Here is a 19,508-nt window from a genome sequence, read left to right as displayed (position 1 = left end):
GGGGGAAGAGATAAAGAATGGTTGATGGAGAAAAACACATGTAAAAAGAAACTCAGAGAAAGATAACATTATATGGAAGTCCATTTCGTTCAATCGAGTAAAGATAATATTGATTAATTGACATGTTAATATACATGTATGCAACGCTTGAAACCATGTATGAGTTTCTTTAATCCTATTTGTTACGATCCATTCTTGAGTATTTATCTAAGAAAGAACAACTTTTATATTCGTTCTACGTAATAATTTATCTCAAAAGTAAAATTCTTCGTATAGATTTTTAAACTAATTAACTACAATAAGAAAAACAAAACATGTAATGATACAAATGACCAGGGCGAAACCAGAAACAAATAGTGGGTATGACTGGTTTTAGAGGCCTAAAAAAATTGTTGCAGAAAACGAATAAATTAAAACAAACCTAAACGTAAAGAAGATGTTGCGGTAAGGTCATATATGAATACAAGTATATGGTACATAATTACGTTAAGCCGTATTCACACACACACACACACATATATATATATATACTTGCCCGATTTATTAGAGTAGTGACTACTGTAACTATAAGGTCATTTTGTTTTTATTTAACTAGTTATACGTTTGATTACAAACATTCTTAGTGTGTGTAAATAACTTCAAAACTAGCTACCTATTATGTTCTAGTTTGGTTCTATCGATATATCTTCATTTGGTCCGACTCTCATAACTTAACTTCGCACAAATATGCAGATGTTTTTTGTAATATCTTGACACGAGTAGGGACCAAGTCTCATATGAACAAGGATCGCACATATGACATCCTATGCCCGCAATACAATTGACTCCTTCAAAATCTTTATTAAAAACCCAGATTGTGAAACACATGCATGCTTGGTCGCCACCATCGTTTAGCATCTATGATAAAAATCATAAAAAAATTAAAATGCTGGCCTCTTTCGGTTCAAAAATGAAAGAAAATGGTTTAGTTAATTACTCTAGCTAGATTGAGCCTTTTGATTTGGCCCTCACAGTACAGTTTTAATTATCACCTTATGACAAGATTACTATTATAGCATCTTAATTGAGGCATCTAGTAATTAATTTTCTTCATGTATATGTGAGTTTTGTAATTGTGTCGAGCAGGGGACCAAGGTCGTATATGAACAAAGGGTAGCTTTCAAGCTCGTTAATTTCATCAAAAATTTCACACGTACATAAGGTTATGACTATTTTGTGAAACACATGGTTGTAACAATATTATCGTTTCAACTAATAAGTATATAAATTATTTTATATACTCGGTACATAGTTCATGTGGCGTACCCATTTAATATTATTGGTCAATTTTTTCACTGTGTATTGTTTTTTTATTGGTTACTCATATTTAAATGGGCTGACATTTGTTTAGCCTATATACTTTTGGTCAGTTGTCTATTTAGTCATTCTGGTTTCAGTTTCATCTAAATAATTATTGAAGTTGCAACTTTTAATATAAAATATCTATTTGGTCAAATCTTCAGTTAAAGTGATGAGATAACAATTACAAATAAAAAAGGTGTAATTACTAAAATACTCATATATCAGTATTTTCTTTTATTTTTTTTTAATTAATTATAGAATATTTATGACTTTTGTTTTATGTTAATTTTATATTGTGCAAATATAAAGAAATAATGAATAAATTACTTTGTTCAATAAAAACATTCACATCTATTAAAAATAAAGGGAAAATAATGAAAAAGATATGTATTGATGAAACTTTAAATATAATGACATTTTAGTAATTACACAATTTTTTTAAGAACTTTAACTGCCGATTGATGGAATAAACTTTACATTAGAAGTTGTAAGTAACTTCAAGAACTATTTAGATATCAACTAGGACTAAACAAACACTTTTCCTATTTAATTAACTTTTTTTTCCTTTTCAGCGTGCATCTTTACCACACAATTCATTAAATGCTATGAACAAAAGTTATATTTTATATCTTTCTTAGGGCCAGAAGACTCCACCTTGAGAGTAGCATCCTTAAAGTTACATAGAGATCGTTCTCTCTTGCTGCGTCCAAACCCATGACAAAATTCTCTTAACCATAATACTAGCATCACGAACCACTGGTTCCACTGGAGATCGACAAAAACTAGGCAATATGGGCTTCTAATTAGGCAGCAGACATAAGCGGGATATTGAAAATGGTCGTCGCAAATGAACCTGAAGAAGAACTAATACCGGCACAAATACGGTCATCTATGACACTTCAAGCATGATGTTTAGTTATAAAAACGTCATTAAAAGTACATACCCATTGATTTTTCAAGTCTAAATTTTAGAAGTATGGTTATGGCGTTTTCTAAACGCCATCAAATATTCAAAACCTTAATGATGTTTAATAAACTTCATGAGAATGTACATCATTTTAAAGATTTTTTCTATGGCGTTTTGGCAGACGTCGCGAGTGTAGCGAAGCCAATGGCGTTTGATAAATGCCACATACATGTTGGTCACAACTTTCTATCAGTTAGACCCATTGTTCGCTCTTGCACGGGTGGATCCACTATATAGCTTGGGGTGATTCCAGCATCCCCAACTCAAGACAAGAAAAAAAAATTTGGTTTTAATTCTTTTGTTTTTGGGATTCTCCTTAGCCAAGCATCCTTAAATAACCAACTTTAGTAATTTGTTTTCCTTCCAAATTCTATATCTTCTTCCTCAATAACGTGTCATCAGCCAAATATCTATTATTCTAGAATGTTAGCTAAATTAATTACTAACTAGTACGTTGCTTATTTACCCAAACTAAAATAACAATTTGAGTCCAAATCAAAGTGTTCAAAAAATTGCTTCATGATTTTCAATGAAATGTCCTATCTACAAGTACAAATCTGAATTTTATTCATTTTTTATTCTAAACTTTATTGATCAATTGTGATATTTAATTTAGTTTTTATTGGTCATTTCTTAACCTTTCGAACTACTAATAAAATGTTCTTATAGATAATTCTAAATTATAATGTGTTACATGAATATTTATTTAGTTAGTTTATATTATTTACATATATGCATTAGAAAAGTAATCCTCGTTACAGTCACTAACTAATTACTAATTAGATGAATTTTGATTTTAATTAATAAAATTCTTTACCGTCGAAATTCTCCACAGTCTATTAATAATTAAGTTCAAACATGCCTAGTGATTGTAATCTGGATCCGCCGCTGCGATCTTGCCCTAATTTCTACTCCCGCGCTCGAAACTGGAGACATTTTAGTTAGTCTCCCAAATCGTGGATCTCTCTTACTCTCACTCTCAGAGAAAACCCAGACTTTGGTATTCAGTCTCATAATCTCATCTCCTTCGTCTCTCCCAAAGTTTTCGTGTACCTCAATAACCCAGCCTTTTCTTCCACTACGGCAGAGGAAGCTGAATCGTCCGACCCGTAAATGTAGATTCAATTTTGACGTAACTCATTGATTTTGATTCTGTCAATTGAGATTTTATTTTCTGATTTTCGTTATGCCGGCGGAGTTATCGCGGATGCTGACGTCGCGGGGAAGGGGATGGCGAGTTTGAGGTGGTGATGCTCCTGTTGGTAATTTTATACTAATCTTCTAAGGGGTAGTGGCGGTGGGTGAAAACAAAAGGGGATCAAGTATGGAGTTCGTAGTTTGTAGTTGATTTGTTTGGAGTAGCTTATCAGATATTGCCGTTGTTTGAGGTGCCGGTAAGGCCATGAGCCCTTGGTGATAATTGATGCTTATGGTACTAATGCTATGCTGCATCTTGAAATCGCCTTCTTCTCTGCGTAGTTTCGAATTTTACTTTTTTTTAAAATTGTTTTAGCGTGTTCAGTTTTAAAATTTTTTTGTTATTGGCTAATCGAGGTTTCTGCACCGAGTAATCTCATCGTCTTTCCCTTGCTGTTTTATTTTCATTTTCTTTCGGTATAATGAGAAATTGTGGTGCTAATGCTCTGGCTCTGATTGTGCAGATGCGCTCAGTTTCTCTAGAGCTTGAGGTTCTTGGCAGGCATCGGCACCCTGAATTAACAGTTTCCTTTATAAAGGTAATTTTATCATTCCTTTGCACTGTGTTACTGGGGGGAAGCCAGAGGATATTAATTACGTCTTGGATATTTTCATTTTCCCTATCCTTGATTTGATCAAAATGATGGGGTTCAGAATGATACTCTTTAGTGGTCTTCATATTCTTTTTTACACTTCTATTTTCATGTAAGCAGATTGCTGATGTTGTGCTATTTATGTGTAAAGCTGTATAAGTAGTAGTAATAGGTGCAAGTGAGTTTTGGCAAGAGAATGATAAAATAGCTATCTGTAGTGTAGTTGCTACCTTATTTAATTCAAAGTATGTTCTTCTATATGTTACGGCCTAGAGACTGATCCAGTGCTGTCTGTTTTTTTTTTACTGAGCTTCAGCTCCATAATTTATATATATTGCATCAAATGTACTAGGCTGCATAGAACCCAGTTTTTGTGAAAGAGGTTTGAGTTACATCCTACCCCCTTGTTCTGATGATCAGTAGCGTGGGTTCCAATTTGTAATGCAACTATACAAATGTTCGAGTTTGGAGCATTTTGGCAGTAAATAAAACTGCTGTGTTGGTTTTATAATGTAGTTCTAGGATTGGATTTGTTTCTTTGTAGATATTACATGCCATGTCGAAATGGGATCAGGGCACTATTTTCTTTATTTTAATACTCTTATGTTAATATACATACATTGAAATAGTAATCATATCTTTAAGTTAATTAATTATTCTAACTCATGGCTACTTTCAATAAAATCTATGTCAGTATGGCTGATAAGATCCACATGCAGTTTTTTTTAGTAAAGTGAAATAGGTGTTATGTGTAGAGTTATGGAGGAGCTCCTGAACTTATCTTCTTCTTTAAAAAAAATCATCTTTGGAGTTGCCGGTGTGTATGTAGTATGTAACGACCCTAAAATTTCGAGCATAAAAACTCAAAATTTCAAAGTCGTTAAACACCAAACAATCTCAATGAAATCGAAATCATTTAAAATGCCACAGCGGATCATCTCTGAGTTCAAAATACAACTCAGTCAAACCGATTATTACAAACCAAATTATAATTCAACATTATAACAAATGGAAATGTATAATCCTCACAACAACCTCACAAGATAGTCACACCAAATCCTCACACAAGTTGGAGATAAATAACTTCAAGTCCTCTGAGCGGTCCGTCAATTCCCGCTAATCCACACCTGCGGAGTTATCCACTACACCATCGAATTGGTGCACCGGGATTGTAAACACAAACCCGGTAAGCTTTACAGCTCGTATTAGTAAAATGAAAATATAATTCGCATATCAATATATACGAAAAATCACAAATCAACAAATATAAATGTCCTCATGAGTCAATGGACGGCCCATCTGGTTGTCCCAAAAATATATGAAATGAAAGTGCTCATGAGAAATCGGGCAACCCTTCTGGTTACCCAAAAACATTTATAATACGGATACTAATGAACGCTGGTACACATCCGTTACCCCTCACGTAGTACACCGCCGATATTGGGTAACCACCCGCTACCCAACATCCAAAACAATATGAGTACTCATGAGCCGATAACCACCCGTTACCTCACATGCAGTACTCCGGCAGCCAGACTAGAGCTCTAACTGTATCGTAACTTTCGCCCGGCCAAAGGCTATGTTCCGACTTGCCAAACACGTACAATAATCTCACATCATATTGTACAAACATCAAGTCCGAAGACAAATCAACATTTTAACAATCTCCATGTTAAAATCACGTACAATAATCTCACATCATATTGTACCAAAAATCAAGTCCGAAGACAAATCAACATTTTAAAAATCTACATGTTAAAATCACGTACAATAATCTCACATCATATTGTACCAAAAATCAAGTCCGAAGACAAATCAACATTTTAAAAATCTACATGTTAAAATCACGTACAATAATCTCACATCATATTGTACCAAAAATCAAGTCCGAAGACAAATCAACATTTTAACAATCTCCATGTTAAAATCACGTACAATAATCTCACATCATATTGTACAAATCAAAATCACATGCTCGATATATAAATCTCGTCATCAAAATGACATAATCACGATAAAATCATAACAGTATATTATATAGCAAACTATATATATATGTACCTATTTACCATTTATACAATATATATATATATAATCCATTATATCATATACATGTCATATTTCATAAACACGTCCGAAGACAAAAACTCGTCCGAAGACAAAACATTTTAACAAACTCCATGTTAAAACCACTTACAATAATCACATCTCATATTGTACAAAAATCAAATCACTTGCTCAATATTTAATTCTCGTCATCGAAATGACCAATTCCAATAAATTCATAACAGTATATAATATAGCAAACTATATATATATGTACTTATTACCATTTATACAATATATATGTAATCAATTATATTGTATACATGTCGTAATTCAATATTAAAAACTCTTGCAAAATCTTGAATCTCCACAAGGGTAGATTCGTAAATATGTGAGATTTTACTCACCTTCTTTCCTGCGTGCAACTTCCACGACCCTGAAAGTAATTTCTTCACTCGTTTCGTCAGTCACCTAATAACATGATAAATGCTTAGAAAATGATACTTAAAATATCAGGTGACGATTTTCAGCACAGCTAAATGTTGTTTATAAAACATTGTTCACAGAACACTGTTCATGTTTACTAATTAATGTTTTTACTAAACACTGTTCATAGGTGCTGTTTTTGCCAAAACACTGTTCACAGTTACTGTTTTACAATGCATTGTTCACAGTTACTGTTACAAATCACTATTCACATGCACTATTCATGCGGCGTCACTGTTCACAGTTACTGTTACAGATCGCTATTCACAGTTACTATTCATACGGCTTTACTGTTCACCGACCGCCACCAATCATCACCAAATTTCACCACCACAACCTAAACAATATTTCCAACAACTTTCTAGTTGACACCAAGGTCTAAATCCGAGCCTAAACAGTCCAAACAACGAAGAACATAAATTCGGCACTATTCACAAACCCTAGAAATTGAAAATTTGATTCGGGTACTTACATTTCGATTTGGCTGGATTCGTTTTGTGGGAATGTTGCTGGGACTGAGACAAGCAAAACCCCCAAGAATCTCGAGCTATGGTGGCCGGAGGAGGCGACGCCGACACAGCAGCAACTTCCGGTGGTTGCTGCACCGTGTGTGGTTGTCGCCGGAGTGCAAGGCGTTGCCCAAAAGATGGAGATCGTCGAGCCCGTCAGTTTGATAGGTGGCACGACACGAGGCGACGTCGGATGGTGGAGAAATCGGCCGGAGAAGATTTTTGGGTCGGGTGAACGATACCCGAGCTCGGGTGAACAGTACCCGAGCTGATTTTTGGAAAAAAACTGATTTTCTGATTTTTAATCTCCTCTCTTTCCTTTTATACTATTTCCAAAATCGGAAACGAACTTCCGACGTTAATAACTTTTACGTCCGATGTCCGATTCGAACGCGTCACACGTCCACGCACTCGTATCGACGAGCTCTACGACTTTCGTGAAGAAAGTTTTCACAAACGATCGACGGAGTAAAAGTCGATGTTCACGTCTCGGAAACGTAATGTTTTTCTAAATAAACGTTCCGTTAACGTTTCCGTTTTCAATTTCCGACTTCGCAAGGCGGCACAAACACGTTTAATGAATTTCACATACTTTATAAATTCAAAAGTGATCCAAAAATCATTCCGAAAAATTGGGTTATTACATAGTAGGCATTATAGTAGGCATTACCCATTTTACCCTTATTAGATTCATAGTTCTTTGGAGATGTAGCCATTTTGTAGTTTTGTTTCTTGTGATGAAATGCATTGTGGAATTTGGTTTATCGTTGATATTTGAGTGTCAAATGTCATTCATGCTTATTTAATTTCTCCAGTTTGTGTATTGATTGAGCTTCTTTCTCTTTTCAGTTACAATGCTGATGTACTTCCATAGGATAGTAGGAATAAATTTGTCGCTATTTGGTATTCCTTTAATTTGATGATGGCTATTGTCATAAAAAATTGGCTTAGGTTTAGTAAATAGGTTGTGTTGGCCACTACATTACTCGACTATGTGTTGCCGTACCAACGTGCCATATGGGACATATGAATGGAACTTTATATTCTGATATTATAAGGATTCTAGTTGTAGTTTTTAGTCAGGGACCTCCTCTTCTGCTAAGTCTATTAGCTTAGTGCTAATATTGGCCTATACCAAAGTAGTTCTCATGTTACTGAAAGGGAGTAACCATTTTGAATTGTCAAATAGTTCATCATCTTAGTTGGCTTGTGAGTTATCATTTTTATTTCAAACTTCACAACTTGAATTGAATGTCCTTTATCCGTAGAGGAAGTCTTTATTCAAATGTTTTTTTGGCGTTTGTTTTTGGTGAGTTTTGATCATAGTGTCCTATTACTTTGTTTTCTCAGCGATATCTATGAGCCTTGTTTATGTTTATACCACTTGTTTAGCTGGAAACTAATACTTGTTCAATTTTATTCTAATTAAAGGATGTAGGAGCTCCAGCGAAAAAGTTGTAATACTTGTGAAAAATCCAGCAATTCCGGATATTTCGGGGATCGAAAATATCCAACGAAATAAAGGTGGTAGGCTAAGATATTATCGGATCACAAGAAAAACGAAATTTTCGGTAAAATATAGCCAAAAATATCAATTTTTCAGTCCTTGTAGACAAGTACTTGGCAATATTGCTACACGTTGCATGGGTTAAGTCTTACTCACATTATTTTTTATTTTCCTCATCAATCTTTTTCGTGTTTCATCATCTATCCGTCTTGAAGGTATTTATTATTGTCAATTTGGAAGCAGTTGCAGGTCTCCACCATGCAGGTTTTCAAGGAATGAGATGACCGGGAAGAATTTGTAAATTGAAATTCAACATTTGAAATTAAACGAATGCAACTAATTAGAGAGGTAACGTAGAAGTGCAACATACAATAATTATATATTACTAATAGCAACAACAGTAATCTAATCTATAACAACGTTCTACTTTAGTGGTCAAGTACTTGACTATTCCCAACTTCATTCTATGACGGCTAGGAGTTAAAAGGTTGAAATACATGAATGTTACGCAGCTATAGTAACTGCGAGTTTATTATGTCTTCTTCAGTGTGGAAATGCTCCAGCTGATGTTTTCGCTAATGTGGATCGAATTTGGGGCTCATAGTTTCACAGCTATTTTCGGCAGTTTTTGGTTCCGACTTTTGGACTTGTTGTGAATGTATAGGTTCTATGACATAGGATTTTCAATTGAGTTCTTGATGTTGCATTATCAGTTCCTTTGGTTCGTTCATGCCAAAATCAGTTATATATAGTGAAGGGTGGAACCTTACTTTTTCCGGGAATAGGTTGGGTCAAGTATGGAAAGTGTCAGCATGAGTCATGCATGGAACTAATATATGAATTTAAAATCATGTAATTAGTATTTATTTATTATGTATATGGTAGTACGTAGTACATAGGGTCATCGTAGAATTGTATACTCAATACTAGATATTTTCGAACCCATATGATGCACATGTTATTTGTGAATCGTACCAGTGCGTCACACCAGTTATTTGTTAATAGAAGAAAAATCTAAGTCATTTGTAATATTTTTTCATGAAGGATTGATTCTTTGTGTAATTAGATTCGTACCGGTACGATACATATGTTATTTGTGAATTTTTAAGCAAATCACTCTCTAGTGAATTTTTGGGTTGTTAATTTTATAATATTACAGATTAGAGATATAGCCTTGAGTGTGAGATGAATAAAAATCAGACTAGGGGCGGATTAGGGGGTCGGAGTCTAGGCAGCTACCTAAGCTCGAAATCTAAAATAAGCCATAAAGACTTGTGTTCTTGATGGTCTGCATATATTATTCAATTGAGAAAGGGCAAGAGGGTTGAAGATGGTGGGTCTATCAGGAAACTAGCACTATTAGACTAAACCGGTTTGAAATCTTTGATTATGAGTCATAATTAGACTTTAATTTCTTCTTCTTCCTTAAAAAAAATAGTTTTATGCATTTAAATCTAATAAGTAAATAGTTTTAGTTGTTTGAACTTTTTTTTTCGCCCCTTTGCAAACATTGCATTTTGGGAGTTTCTATTCATACCTCTAAGACACGATATTTAGACTTTTTTACTCAGTAGATCTCTATTTTGTTTTTATAGATACCTAAAATACCATTTAGACTTCCATAATTTTCCTAAAATGCCTATTATTTAATTTGATATATCAAAGCATACTATTATCTATTAATTTCATTCATACTTTATTTCAAATTCATTTATTATATACAACCTGAAAAATACATAATAATCACACAAATTATCTTTTAGAGTTAATTCGATCAATCTTCTACCCGTTTTCTAAATTCATGATAAATTAGTAAACTATATTTTTCATTTATTGATAATAACATCAACGTATATGAAATATTTTAACCACTAATTAACGAGTTTTGTTCATCAACATATATAAAATATTCTAACCTCTAATGAACGAGTTATAATTTTTTGACTCAAATCAAAAAGTATAAATAGTTTATACATTAAATCGTCCACATTCAATTTGATGTTTAACTACATTAAATTTTTGACTAATGATGTTTATCAAAAAAGAAGTTAATCAATTAAATCACTTAATGCAAATTGATATCCTATTTTAGATTGTCTAGCAATAAATATAAAAGATAATTATATACATTTATAATTTATAATAGATAAGTAAAGAATTATTTTTATTTTTTTATTTTTATTGTTATATGTTTTTTGATAATTTCATATGCATTAACTAAGTCAAAACTATTTAGGAAAAAGTTTGAGACCAAGTGCTATTTTAAAAGGAATGAATAGAAACTCCATTTATTTTTTTGTTTGCCTTTGTTTTCCATAAATTTTTTATAGAAGTCACATCTACTTGTGCTCCACTTTACCATAGTATAAGAAAATTTTATATTGATCTTGACCTACCTAAAGAACGTTTCTGGATCTGCCACTGCATCAGACAATTAGATCATTCTACTAAATCATGTCACATTTGACCGGTTTTTTGTGTTCCTTGGCTAGCGTCGAAATATAACCCTGGCTTTTTGTACCCTTACTTTTTATTCAATAAAATGTCAGGGGAAATGATGATCGAGTTTTATTTTAATTTTATTTTTCTTAAACTGAGCGGACAACCGTTTATTAAATACAAATAAAATCATTGACAGTTACATCAGAATTAATTGAAAACGTTACATTATTAAAAGAACTAAAGAGTTTGAAAAATGGAGTCATTGAATTGGCTTGATGAACAATAGGGACAAAAGAACCAGTTCGTACTATGCGAAACCTCGCCGGTAATGTCATCATGCGCACTATATTGAAGAGTATATGAAATGATGATCTGCTATTAATGTGACAAGATGTGGATTTTAATCAAAGACATGTTCAATGGAATATTGGTAAAAATAATTATTATCTTAGAGCCGGAGGTATACAATTTAGAAAAAATTTCACCATTGATACTCCAACTATTGTAGTAAGGTCAATATGGTACCTCAACTCTGAGTTGTACCAATATAATACCTAAACTTGTAATTCGCTATCAACGAAGGGTTTGAGCCCAATTTCTATTACGACTCCGTTATCTCAGTCACGTGTCTTGCACGTGACCATAAAAAAAATTCAACAGCGGTACCGAAACTCTTATGGCAAGGTCAATGTAGTACCCTAACTCTGAGTTGTACCAATGTAGTACCCAAACTCGTTTTTCGCTATCAACGAGGAGTCTGAAGTCAATTTACGTCACAACTTCGTTTTATAGGCAAAATAAAAAGGGTATTTACTTAAATAACCATATGTGGGTTCTAAAATCCTAAATACGAAACTCTTACAGTAAATATCTAGAATTCAAAATCAACTTACAAATTGGGCGTAGCACCAACCAATTCTCATTACACTCCGGACACCTCACCACCACGGTGCGGCATCGAGGAGCTCCACCTCCTCTCATCCCCACCGCCTCCTCCTTCACCACCAACACCATCTTCGAACTCATCCATCTCTCTTTGGGGGTTAAGGTCATATGTCTCCCCCTTGTATTATGTGATATCAGTTATAGTAACGGTTTAAGAGCTATCGTTTGGCCCTACTTCTCAAAAATAAAAAACTTTGGACAACAATTTACTGGCAGTCTGGCACTTATAGGAGTTATAGCACAAAGACTTGCGATATAAAACCTTAATGCAGTAATTTTATTTCAGAGGCATTATTCCCACTATTAAGTATACTTGCATGGGGTTTTATGGGCGACATATACGTCAATTTTACAAGAACGCAACATAAAACAACAACAACAAGAAGAAGAACAACGTACAAACAACAACATTTTCAACTTTAGAGAAATAAATTACATAGTTGGTTTAGATCGAAATACTATTAGGGATTCCTTTGCCAGAAAGTCCAGCTTCACCGGTAGGATAGAGCAGAGTATAAGGCATCTTAACCGGTCCGACTCGGTTCTTCAACTTACCGTCATTGTTCATACGTATAATACTATCCTCAATTTCAGCCAGTTTCCTTCCAAACCTATCGAAGGCTTCCAACACTTCTGTGTCCGATGTCCACCCAGGTGTGTCTCTCTGCCCTAGATAGACTTCGTCACTAGCATGCCTAGACAAAATCTCTATCAGTGAAACCCCGATCATAGTCTGTAACTGAGCAGTAATAGTTTTCAAGAAAGCTAAATCAGGGTTGCTCTTGAGCTCTTCATATTCCGGAGTTCCGATCTCAGGCATGAATCTCCTGCTTACAGTTGGCCGGTTTGGAAGGTACCCGGCAAAGGGATATTGTCCAAAGTTAACGGCTGCATGGAGAGCAGAGGAAATCCAGATGATGGTAGTGCATGACTCAATAAGCTCATCGCGAGTCTGCATCTTAGGCCACCAAGGTTCATGCTTTTTGTCACCATGACCCTGCTCCACAAGTTCCTTCCACCAGGACTGGAGTTCAGTGTCTTGTTGAATCATGTGATCAGTCTTGTAGTAGTAGGAGCAATAGTCTGAAACCCAAGTTTTTATTGCAGACCAGATATTAAGTCCATCAACAGCAAATGGGTAGTCCTCTATCAGTAGGCGAACACCGTGTGGAGCATTAGGATCCTTGAGAGCCATTCCTCTGTATTGAGCCAAGGCAAACACATAGTTAGAGAAATGTGGCTAGCAAACCTTGTGTTCCAGTAGATGTGAACTTGTGAAGTTGTAAACTAGAACTATGGTTTAGCATCTTTCAATTATAAAACTTATATCAAGCATGCTTTCAAGAGAAAAATATTTCGTTATATGTCATGTCACGTTCCAATGCCTCATACATGGCTAGTACCGAGAACGCTTTGTACCTCTTGATGAGATCTGTAGGGAGAGCTTGGTCTGGGAAAACCCAATCCTTATAAACCACAGCTGACAATTCCATGGCATACTTGGCCGGGAAAACAGTCATCTCCAGGATGCCACCAGCACTAATGAGAATTTGCCTAGCCTGTGCATTTATATTCATCGTGTCACGGAAGTGAGGATGCAGAAGCTTGTGAATTGGATGAAGCACGCTAAGCTGCCTATTGGTGGCGATGACAAAAGGCTCAATGACCGCATGGGTCTTCAACCTGTGACAAATAATATGAAGTATATGTTATGATCGAACTGATAAACATCCACGAACATATTCTTCAAGCATTAATTCTTTGGCAGAAGTAATATATATACCAGTGACTGATCAGTTGATGAAATCCAGAGTCATTTACAGCCACATAAGCCTTGGCCAGTTGCCATATGGAGCTCTCAACACCATTTTCAGCTGGTAAGTATACTTTGCTAGTGCAACCCAAATGATCTCCTTCTGGGTGAGGCAAGCTCAGTTCAATCACTAGTGGCTTCAAAGTCCCATCAGATTTTAAGAAAAGAAGTGTCCTGCTGGCATAGATCTTGTTTTCAGTTGCGTTGATCCGTCTCAGGTATGGCATGAAGGAATCATGATGGTCTAATATGAATAGTCTGTTGTCCCTCAATGCCTATCCAACCAAACATAGTCGTTAAATTTCAGCCATATACAACATAAAAGATCAACAGTATTAGTACTCAACACTATGAGATGCCTTTTAATTTTGATAGGAAATTAATTCAATGTATTACCTGATGCACCGTTAGCCCATCCAAGTTATGCTGAATGTGTTCTTCTCTTATGGTACTTCTGTGATCGCCATAGACTCTTGGATCAAGTTTGCTTGCTGGTGGAAACTCCTGTAGATACATTAGACTTAAATCACGTACATGATTTATGAGCAAAAGTGATAGAAGACTAGCCTTGATGTAACTAACTATTTTTGTGGACCCTAATTTAGACAAAATTGTCTGAAGATTACTTGAAGGCGACGAATAGTCACAGGGTTGACTCCGGCTAGCATTTCTCTTGCAAATTCTTCATCAGTTCTCCAAGCAGTCTTATCCTCTGTGTCAATATATCACAATTAACTTGGTGAATATGGATGAAGGATAATACTCGATATAGTATGGTATTATGGTATATGTATTGAAAATAAATAAATTGAGGCTGATACGTACCTTTGATCACTTGAGGCACTGGGAATCTAAGGACTCGTTCACCATCAGTTCGGAACATTTCCTTGATCATTGTCAAAGGAACGTTATCGCCAATATCCTTCATTAAACCTTCAGGCATCGGAAACCCTCCTTCATAGAGGTTGAGAACATCCTGAAAGCTGTCAAACTCGTTGGGAGTTTTATCAAAAGTACGCTGTAGCTCTGGTTTAACAAACTGAACCAGAGATTTCAGGCCATAAGCAATAAAGTCGGACATCTTCAAGTGTCCGAATCGTTCATCTCTCGGAACATATATGTCTAACCGCAGCAGATCAATTAGAGGGATCTTACTCTCGCAGTTGGGATCTATTAACAAGAAAATATATCAACGATCCTCATCAAACTTAACTAATAGTGTAAAAAATTAATTAATCAAGGCAACACATGTAAAAGGTTAATGTACCTGTCCTTGTTGGTGGTCGGCTAGTTCTTCCTCTACGAGGGTAAGGGTAATTGCTTGACCCTCCAAGAGTTTGACGGACATATTCTGGACCCTTGTCCGGGTCACCGAGATCATTGTACAAAGCATAGTCATACACCCTGTCCCATTCTTTTAGCTGTCCAGTTCCATTTCCTCTTAACTGCTCGAGTTCCTGCTGTCTATATTTGCGTAGTGCCAATGGAGTATCACTCGGAAGATACGTCTGTGCAATTTCATAGATCCATCATCTTCTTTTTAAGGTTACTTTACGAAACCCATGTTTGATTTTGAAAGCATTTGAATTAAGTTATAAATTATATAACACCATCACATACCTTGTTAGCAAAGAATATGCGGTCCTTCTTGTATTTGGATGCAGGATAGACCCATGAGTTGCAAACAAAGAGGATCTGACCGGCACCGGGAACATCATCGAGTGTGACAGTCTTTAGGAAGAACTGACTGTGATGATTGTTTCTTATTATGAATGCTCCTGGAACGCCTATCTCGCCTTCCACATCAAAGGTAACCCGGAATTTAGTTTCTCCGGCTGTTAGTGGACCGAGTGTGCCAATCCAGTTCTCCAAATATGCAACTTTTCCGAGTTTCCCTGCCGACCCAGTAGCTGCATATATTTACAGAACCAAAATTAATCTATAAGAAAACAGAAAGAGCTACCGAACAACTACGTATGTATTTTTCAGTAAAAGTGATGTCTGAATTCAAAGTCCGGCAAGTCGGCAACATAACATGATATGCTTATGTAATTAAGTTGCTACATTTTGGAGTGGGAAATAACATCAGTACCCCATACTTAAGAGTTTTGCCCGGGATTGAGAAATACTCACAAGAATCACAGTTGATGAGCTGCAGAGTAACGCCTTGCCCCAAAAGCTCATGCACACGGTCGAGAACAGAAGCATGGAAATCATTGAAGTCCAGCACATTATTCTTCATCAGCACCACGGTTCCTTTGATCTTCTTGTGGGAACCATTCTTGAGGTTGTCAATGATGTTTGGGACAATGTTGGGAATTTGAAACATCTTGTCCGTTCTAAGCAAAAGGTTCCGCTCTTCTATTAGGTCGAGGAAGTTCGTTTGTGAAGAGGGAGAGGGGCACTCGTCTGGTATTTATAGAAGAAATAAAATGATCGAGGAGGGCTGGAGTTCTTCACAGTAATGCGCACGTTCCTTTTAGATATTTTTTGTTTCGTCTGGACGTTCTGTATGAAACACATGTTGATTTGATATACAAGAGATAAAGAACGGACGATGGAGAATAGAAAATGCATCATTCTGTTTAATTTGGTAAAGACAAGATTCATATATTGGACACGTACGAACATCTTCTCTCCTTGACCGAAAAATCCCTTCTAACTACTTTTTTTTTTAACGAGAGCACGTATAAACTTTGAAAGTGGCTTTTCAAGATTTAGCAGGATTTTCTCGGAGAAATGAGATGAACGAGTATTGCAATAATTATTGGAAGCTCATGCTGTGCAAGTGGGCAACATATCAAATACAACTTACATGAAACCACAAGTTTGGAGGTTATACACTATTTCTAGCGCCAAATGTTACTGTGATATTCTGATGGGGCTAGAATTTTGAGTATTACCGAAAAAACATAATCTCAGACAATCCTAAAAATTATGAGCAAACATCATTTAAGGAGAAGACCGGACTTGCCGATAAATTTGTGAAGTTGAGATGTCTATTTATAGGAGAAAATGAGTGTGGTGACTGAAATTATCAAACTGCCTTTACATGGCTAATAATACATGTAGTGGGTATTTAGGCCTAATTAGACTCAATGTAATAGAATATGGCTCCGAAAATTAAGTACAAGACGAGTAATTCCGATATTTTGGCCCTAACAGACATTATTAACCACTGGAGTATCTAATTACGTATCATACTATTATAAACAAACTATATATGATCTCAATAATATCTATCATATAATTTTGTACGTTCAATCTTTTCATACTAACCAACTTTTCAGTTTTGTTTTTTTTAATATAAAACATCAAATTTCTCTTCATTTGGCCTGACTCCCATAACTTCACATAAATGCAGATGCCGGCCATGTGCTTTTGTCGAGTAGGGACCTAGGTCTCATATGAAGTTATGAACAAGGGAAATTTTCACAACATACGAAACTAAGTTAGCAGCTGGCTTACCCTGGCTAAATTGCGAAACACATGCAAACCCTATAGTAAGGGTCGGTAATGGGTCGGGCCGGATCCACTACCATCGGATTCGGACCGGGTCGGGTTTTAATGATTTTTTTAATTTTTCGGGCCGGATTTACTAATAAAATCGAGGTCCACGGGCTATTCACGGGTCCCGGGTCTTACGGATTTTTCCGGGCCGGACTCATTATTTTGATGTGTAATGTATATTTTTATTAAAAATTAAAGAAAAAAAATAAGATATGGTAATTATTTAACTAAATATAGTAAAAAATAAGAAATATAACAAAATAATTTAATTAATTAACATATATAATAAATAAATACATATGAAATTATTAATTTTAAAAATAAACGGACTTTAAACGGCCTTTTGATCGGACTTTTTAGGATCAGGTCGGGCCTAAGACTGGACCGAGACTTTGAACCTTCGGCCTCTACCCGGTATTGAGCCGGACTACCCACGGGCCGCTCACGGGCTTTTAGGCCCACGGGCCAAATGATGACCCATACCCTATAACAATCATGCATTAATTTAATCACATTCTTATCCGAGCCATGCATCCATATATGACAGACAAAATAACCATTTATGGACCGGTTAAATCTAATATTCACTAACGTACCGTACCCCTTTTTTTTTTTTTTTTGCGCTCCAGTACGTATAATTTCCGACACTCGTCCATGCAAACGTGAAAAACACAGCAGCAGATAACACGTTTTATTAGAAACAAACAAAGTGAACCGGAGATAACGAATGGTGTCTTATACTCACACATTATGAAGATGAAACAAATATGCAATGGACCACAGTTTCGGCCATGCATGATCTCCGTTGCATGGGCATTCCCTTATTTTCCACCCTTTTAGTAAACGTACCGACGTACGTCCCCTGCAGCATTATTTATTTCTGTAGCAACGCGTTTCATTATTGAAAACCACGTACAGGCTTATCTTCATCGTATTCTATGGACCAGTTATATCGATATCATGATCTCTCTGGTATGGCATTATGCTTCCTTGCTCTTCACATGATCTTTTAACGGCATAAAGTTCAATAATTCACAATTTCACATGTCTATGTGGTGTCACTGGTGTGAAATGCTGGATCTGATTAAGCAGCTCAAAACGACATAGTCACGAATGTAGACTTTTGTTTGCTACGATTCACAGGATTAATCAAATGAAGAAAGAAGAAGAATCGAAGAAGAAGAGTTTAGGGTTTAGGGTTTTTTCTACATTCGCCCCTTAGAGTGACTAGACCAACTGTGAATTCATAAATAATATTGGTAGTTTATCGCTATTTATCACTAGACACCAGTGACAGGGTGACTATCTATAATGGCGGCCTCAAAATTAATATCAATGAGGCTTAATTACAGAGACAATTAATATCTATTGTAGCGGCGGGGGTGCGGGTGCGGTAGTTCAAAGAGATGAAGCCGCGCGCTGCCAGGCAGGAATGTTGAACAGCTAACTGACATTCATGAAGGATGGGAGGGTCGGAGGTGGTGGATATCGAAAGTTTTTTTTTTGAAAGGAGTGGATATCGAAAGTTATCAAATTATATTCATTATTTCATACATGCACATACTAGAGTTTCAGGTATTACCTAGTCCTAGATGCCACACATCATTTTCATAATTACATGACCATATAAGAATTTCCTATTAATATATCAGTAATATATTGAGATAGAATTGTTGAAGAGGGTTATTTCAAGGTTAAAATGTAAAAAAAAAAAACTCATTCTTTATCACTTGATAAAAAAGTCCCATATGAAGGGTGTCAATGATAAAAATGTCAATGTCTTTTTTACAAATTGATAAAATAGGGTTGTTTGTAATTTTTGGTTTGACTTTTATATCTTTTTTTCTTCTTTTATTTACATCACTCCTAACTAATCTCGTTTCTCTATGATTTCCAAATCATCTCCGACTCTCTCTCTCTCTCTCTCTCTCTCTCTCTCTCTCTCTCTATGATTCTAGTTTCGGTCTCTCGCCGCCATTGGTGAGGCACACACCGAAAAGCAACACTAGGATGACGCCGACGTCGGATCTATAAGGACAACACCAACGACGCCCTCTTTCCCCTTGACGTGGAGATCTCAAATCCTTTTACGTCATTGCCGCTTTTCTGGTGTCGTCATCGATGATTACATCCATATCGACAAGCATGGTGG

The 19,508-nt window shown here is 35.7% G+C and overlaps 1 protein-coding gene across 1 annotated transcript; it reads right to left on the bottom strand.

Annotated features, from left to right (window-relative positions):
- Positions 1–12,248: 12,248 nt before the first annotated feature.
- Positions 12,249–16,215, bottom strand: LOC126789791 (probable linoleate 9S-lipoxygenase 4). The gene is made up of 9 exons (XM_050515843.1): positions 15,980–16,215; positions 15,467–15,756; positions 15,114–15,354; positions 14,672–15,016; positions 14,473–14,558; positions 14,243–14,350; positions 13,817–14,121; positions 13,453–13,716; positions 12,249–13,232 (listed from the first exon to the last, which is right to left on the bottom strand). Exons 1-9 carry the CDS (start codon positions 16,173–16,175, stop codon positions 12,479–12,481), a joined length of 2,589 nt encoding a protein of 862 aa, XP_050371800.1. The 5' UTR covers positions 16,176–16,215; the 3' UTR covers positions 12,249–12,478.
- Between the last annotated feature and the right edge of the window lie 3,293 nt (positions 16,216–19,508).

This window comes from Argentina anserina, chromosome 4 (genome assembly GCF_933775445.1).
Source record: "Argentina anserina chromosome 4, drPotAnse1.1, whole genome shotgun sequence".
Classification (NCBI taxonomy): Eukaryota; Viridiplantae; Streptophyta; class Magnoliopsida; order Rosales; family Rosaceae; genus Argentina; species Argentina anserina.
The sequence above is the reverse complement of the archived record's forward strand: the minus strand, read 5'-3'. Positions and strand labels throughout refer to the sequence as shown.

Excerpts from the sequence above, each read along its gene's own strand:
- LOC126789791 (XM_050515843.1), bottom strand. The coding sequence starts at position 16,175 with ATGTTTCAAATTCCCAACATTGTCCCAAACATCATTGACAACCTCAAG. Across the intron at positions 15,757-15,979 it reads GCTCATCAACTGTGATTCTT|CTACTGGGTCGGCAGGGAAA; the intron begins GTGAGTATTTCT and ends AAATATATGCAG. Across the intron at positions 14,122-14,242 it reads ATGGGCTAACGGTGCATCAG|GCATTGAGGGACAACAGACT; the intron begins GTAATACATTGA and ends TTGGTTGGATAG.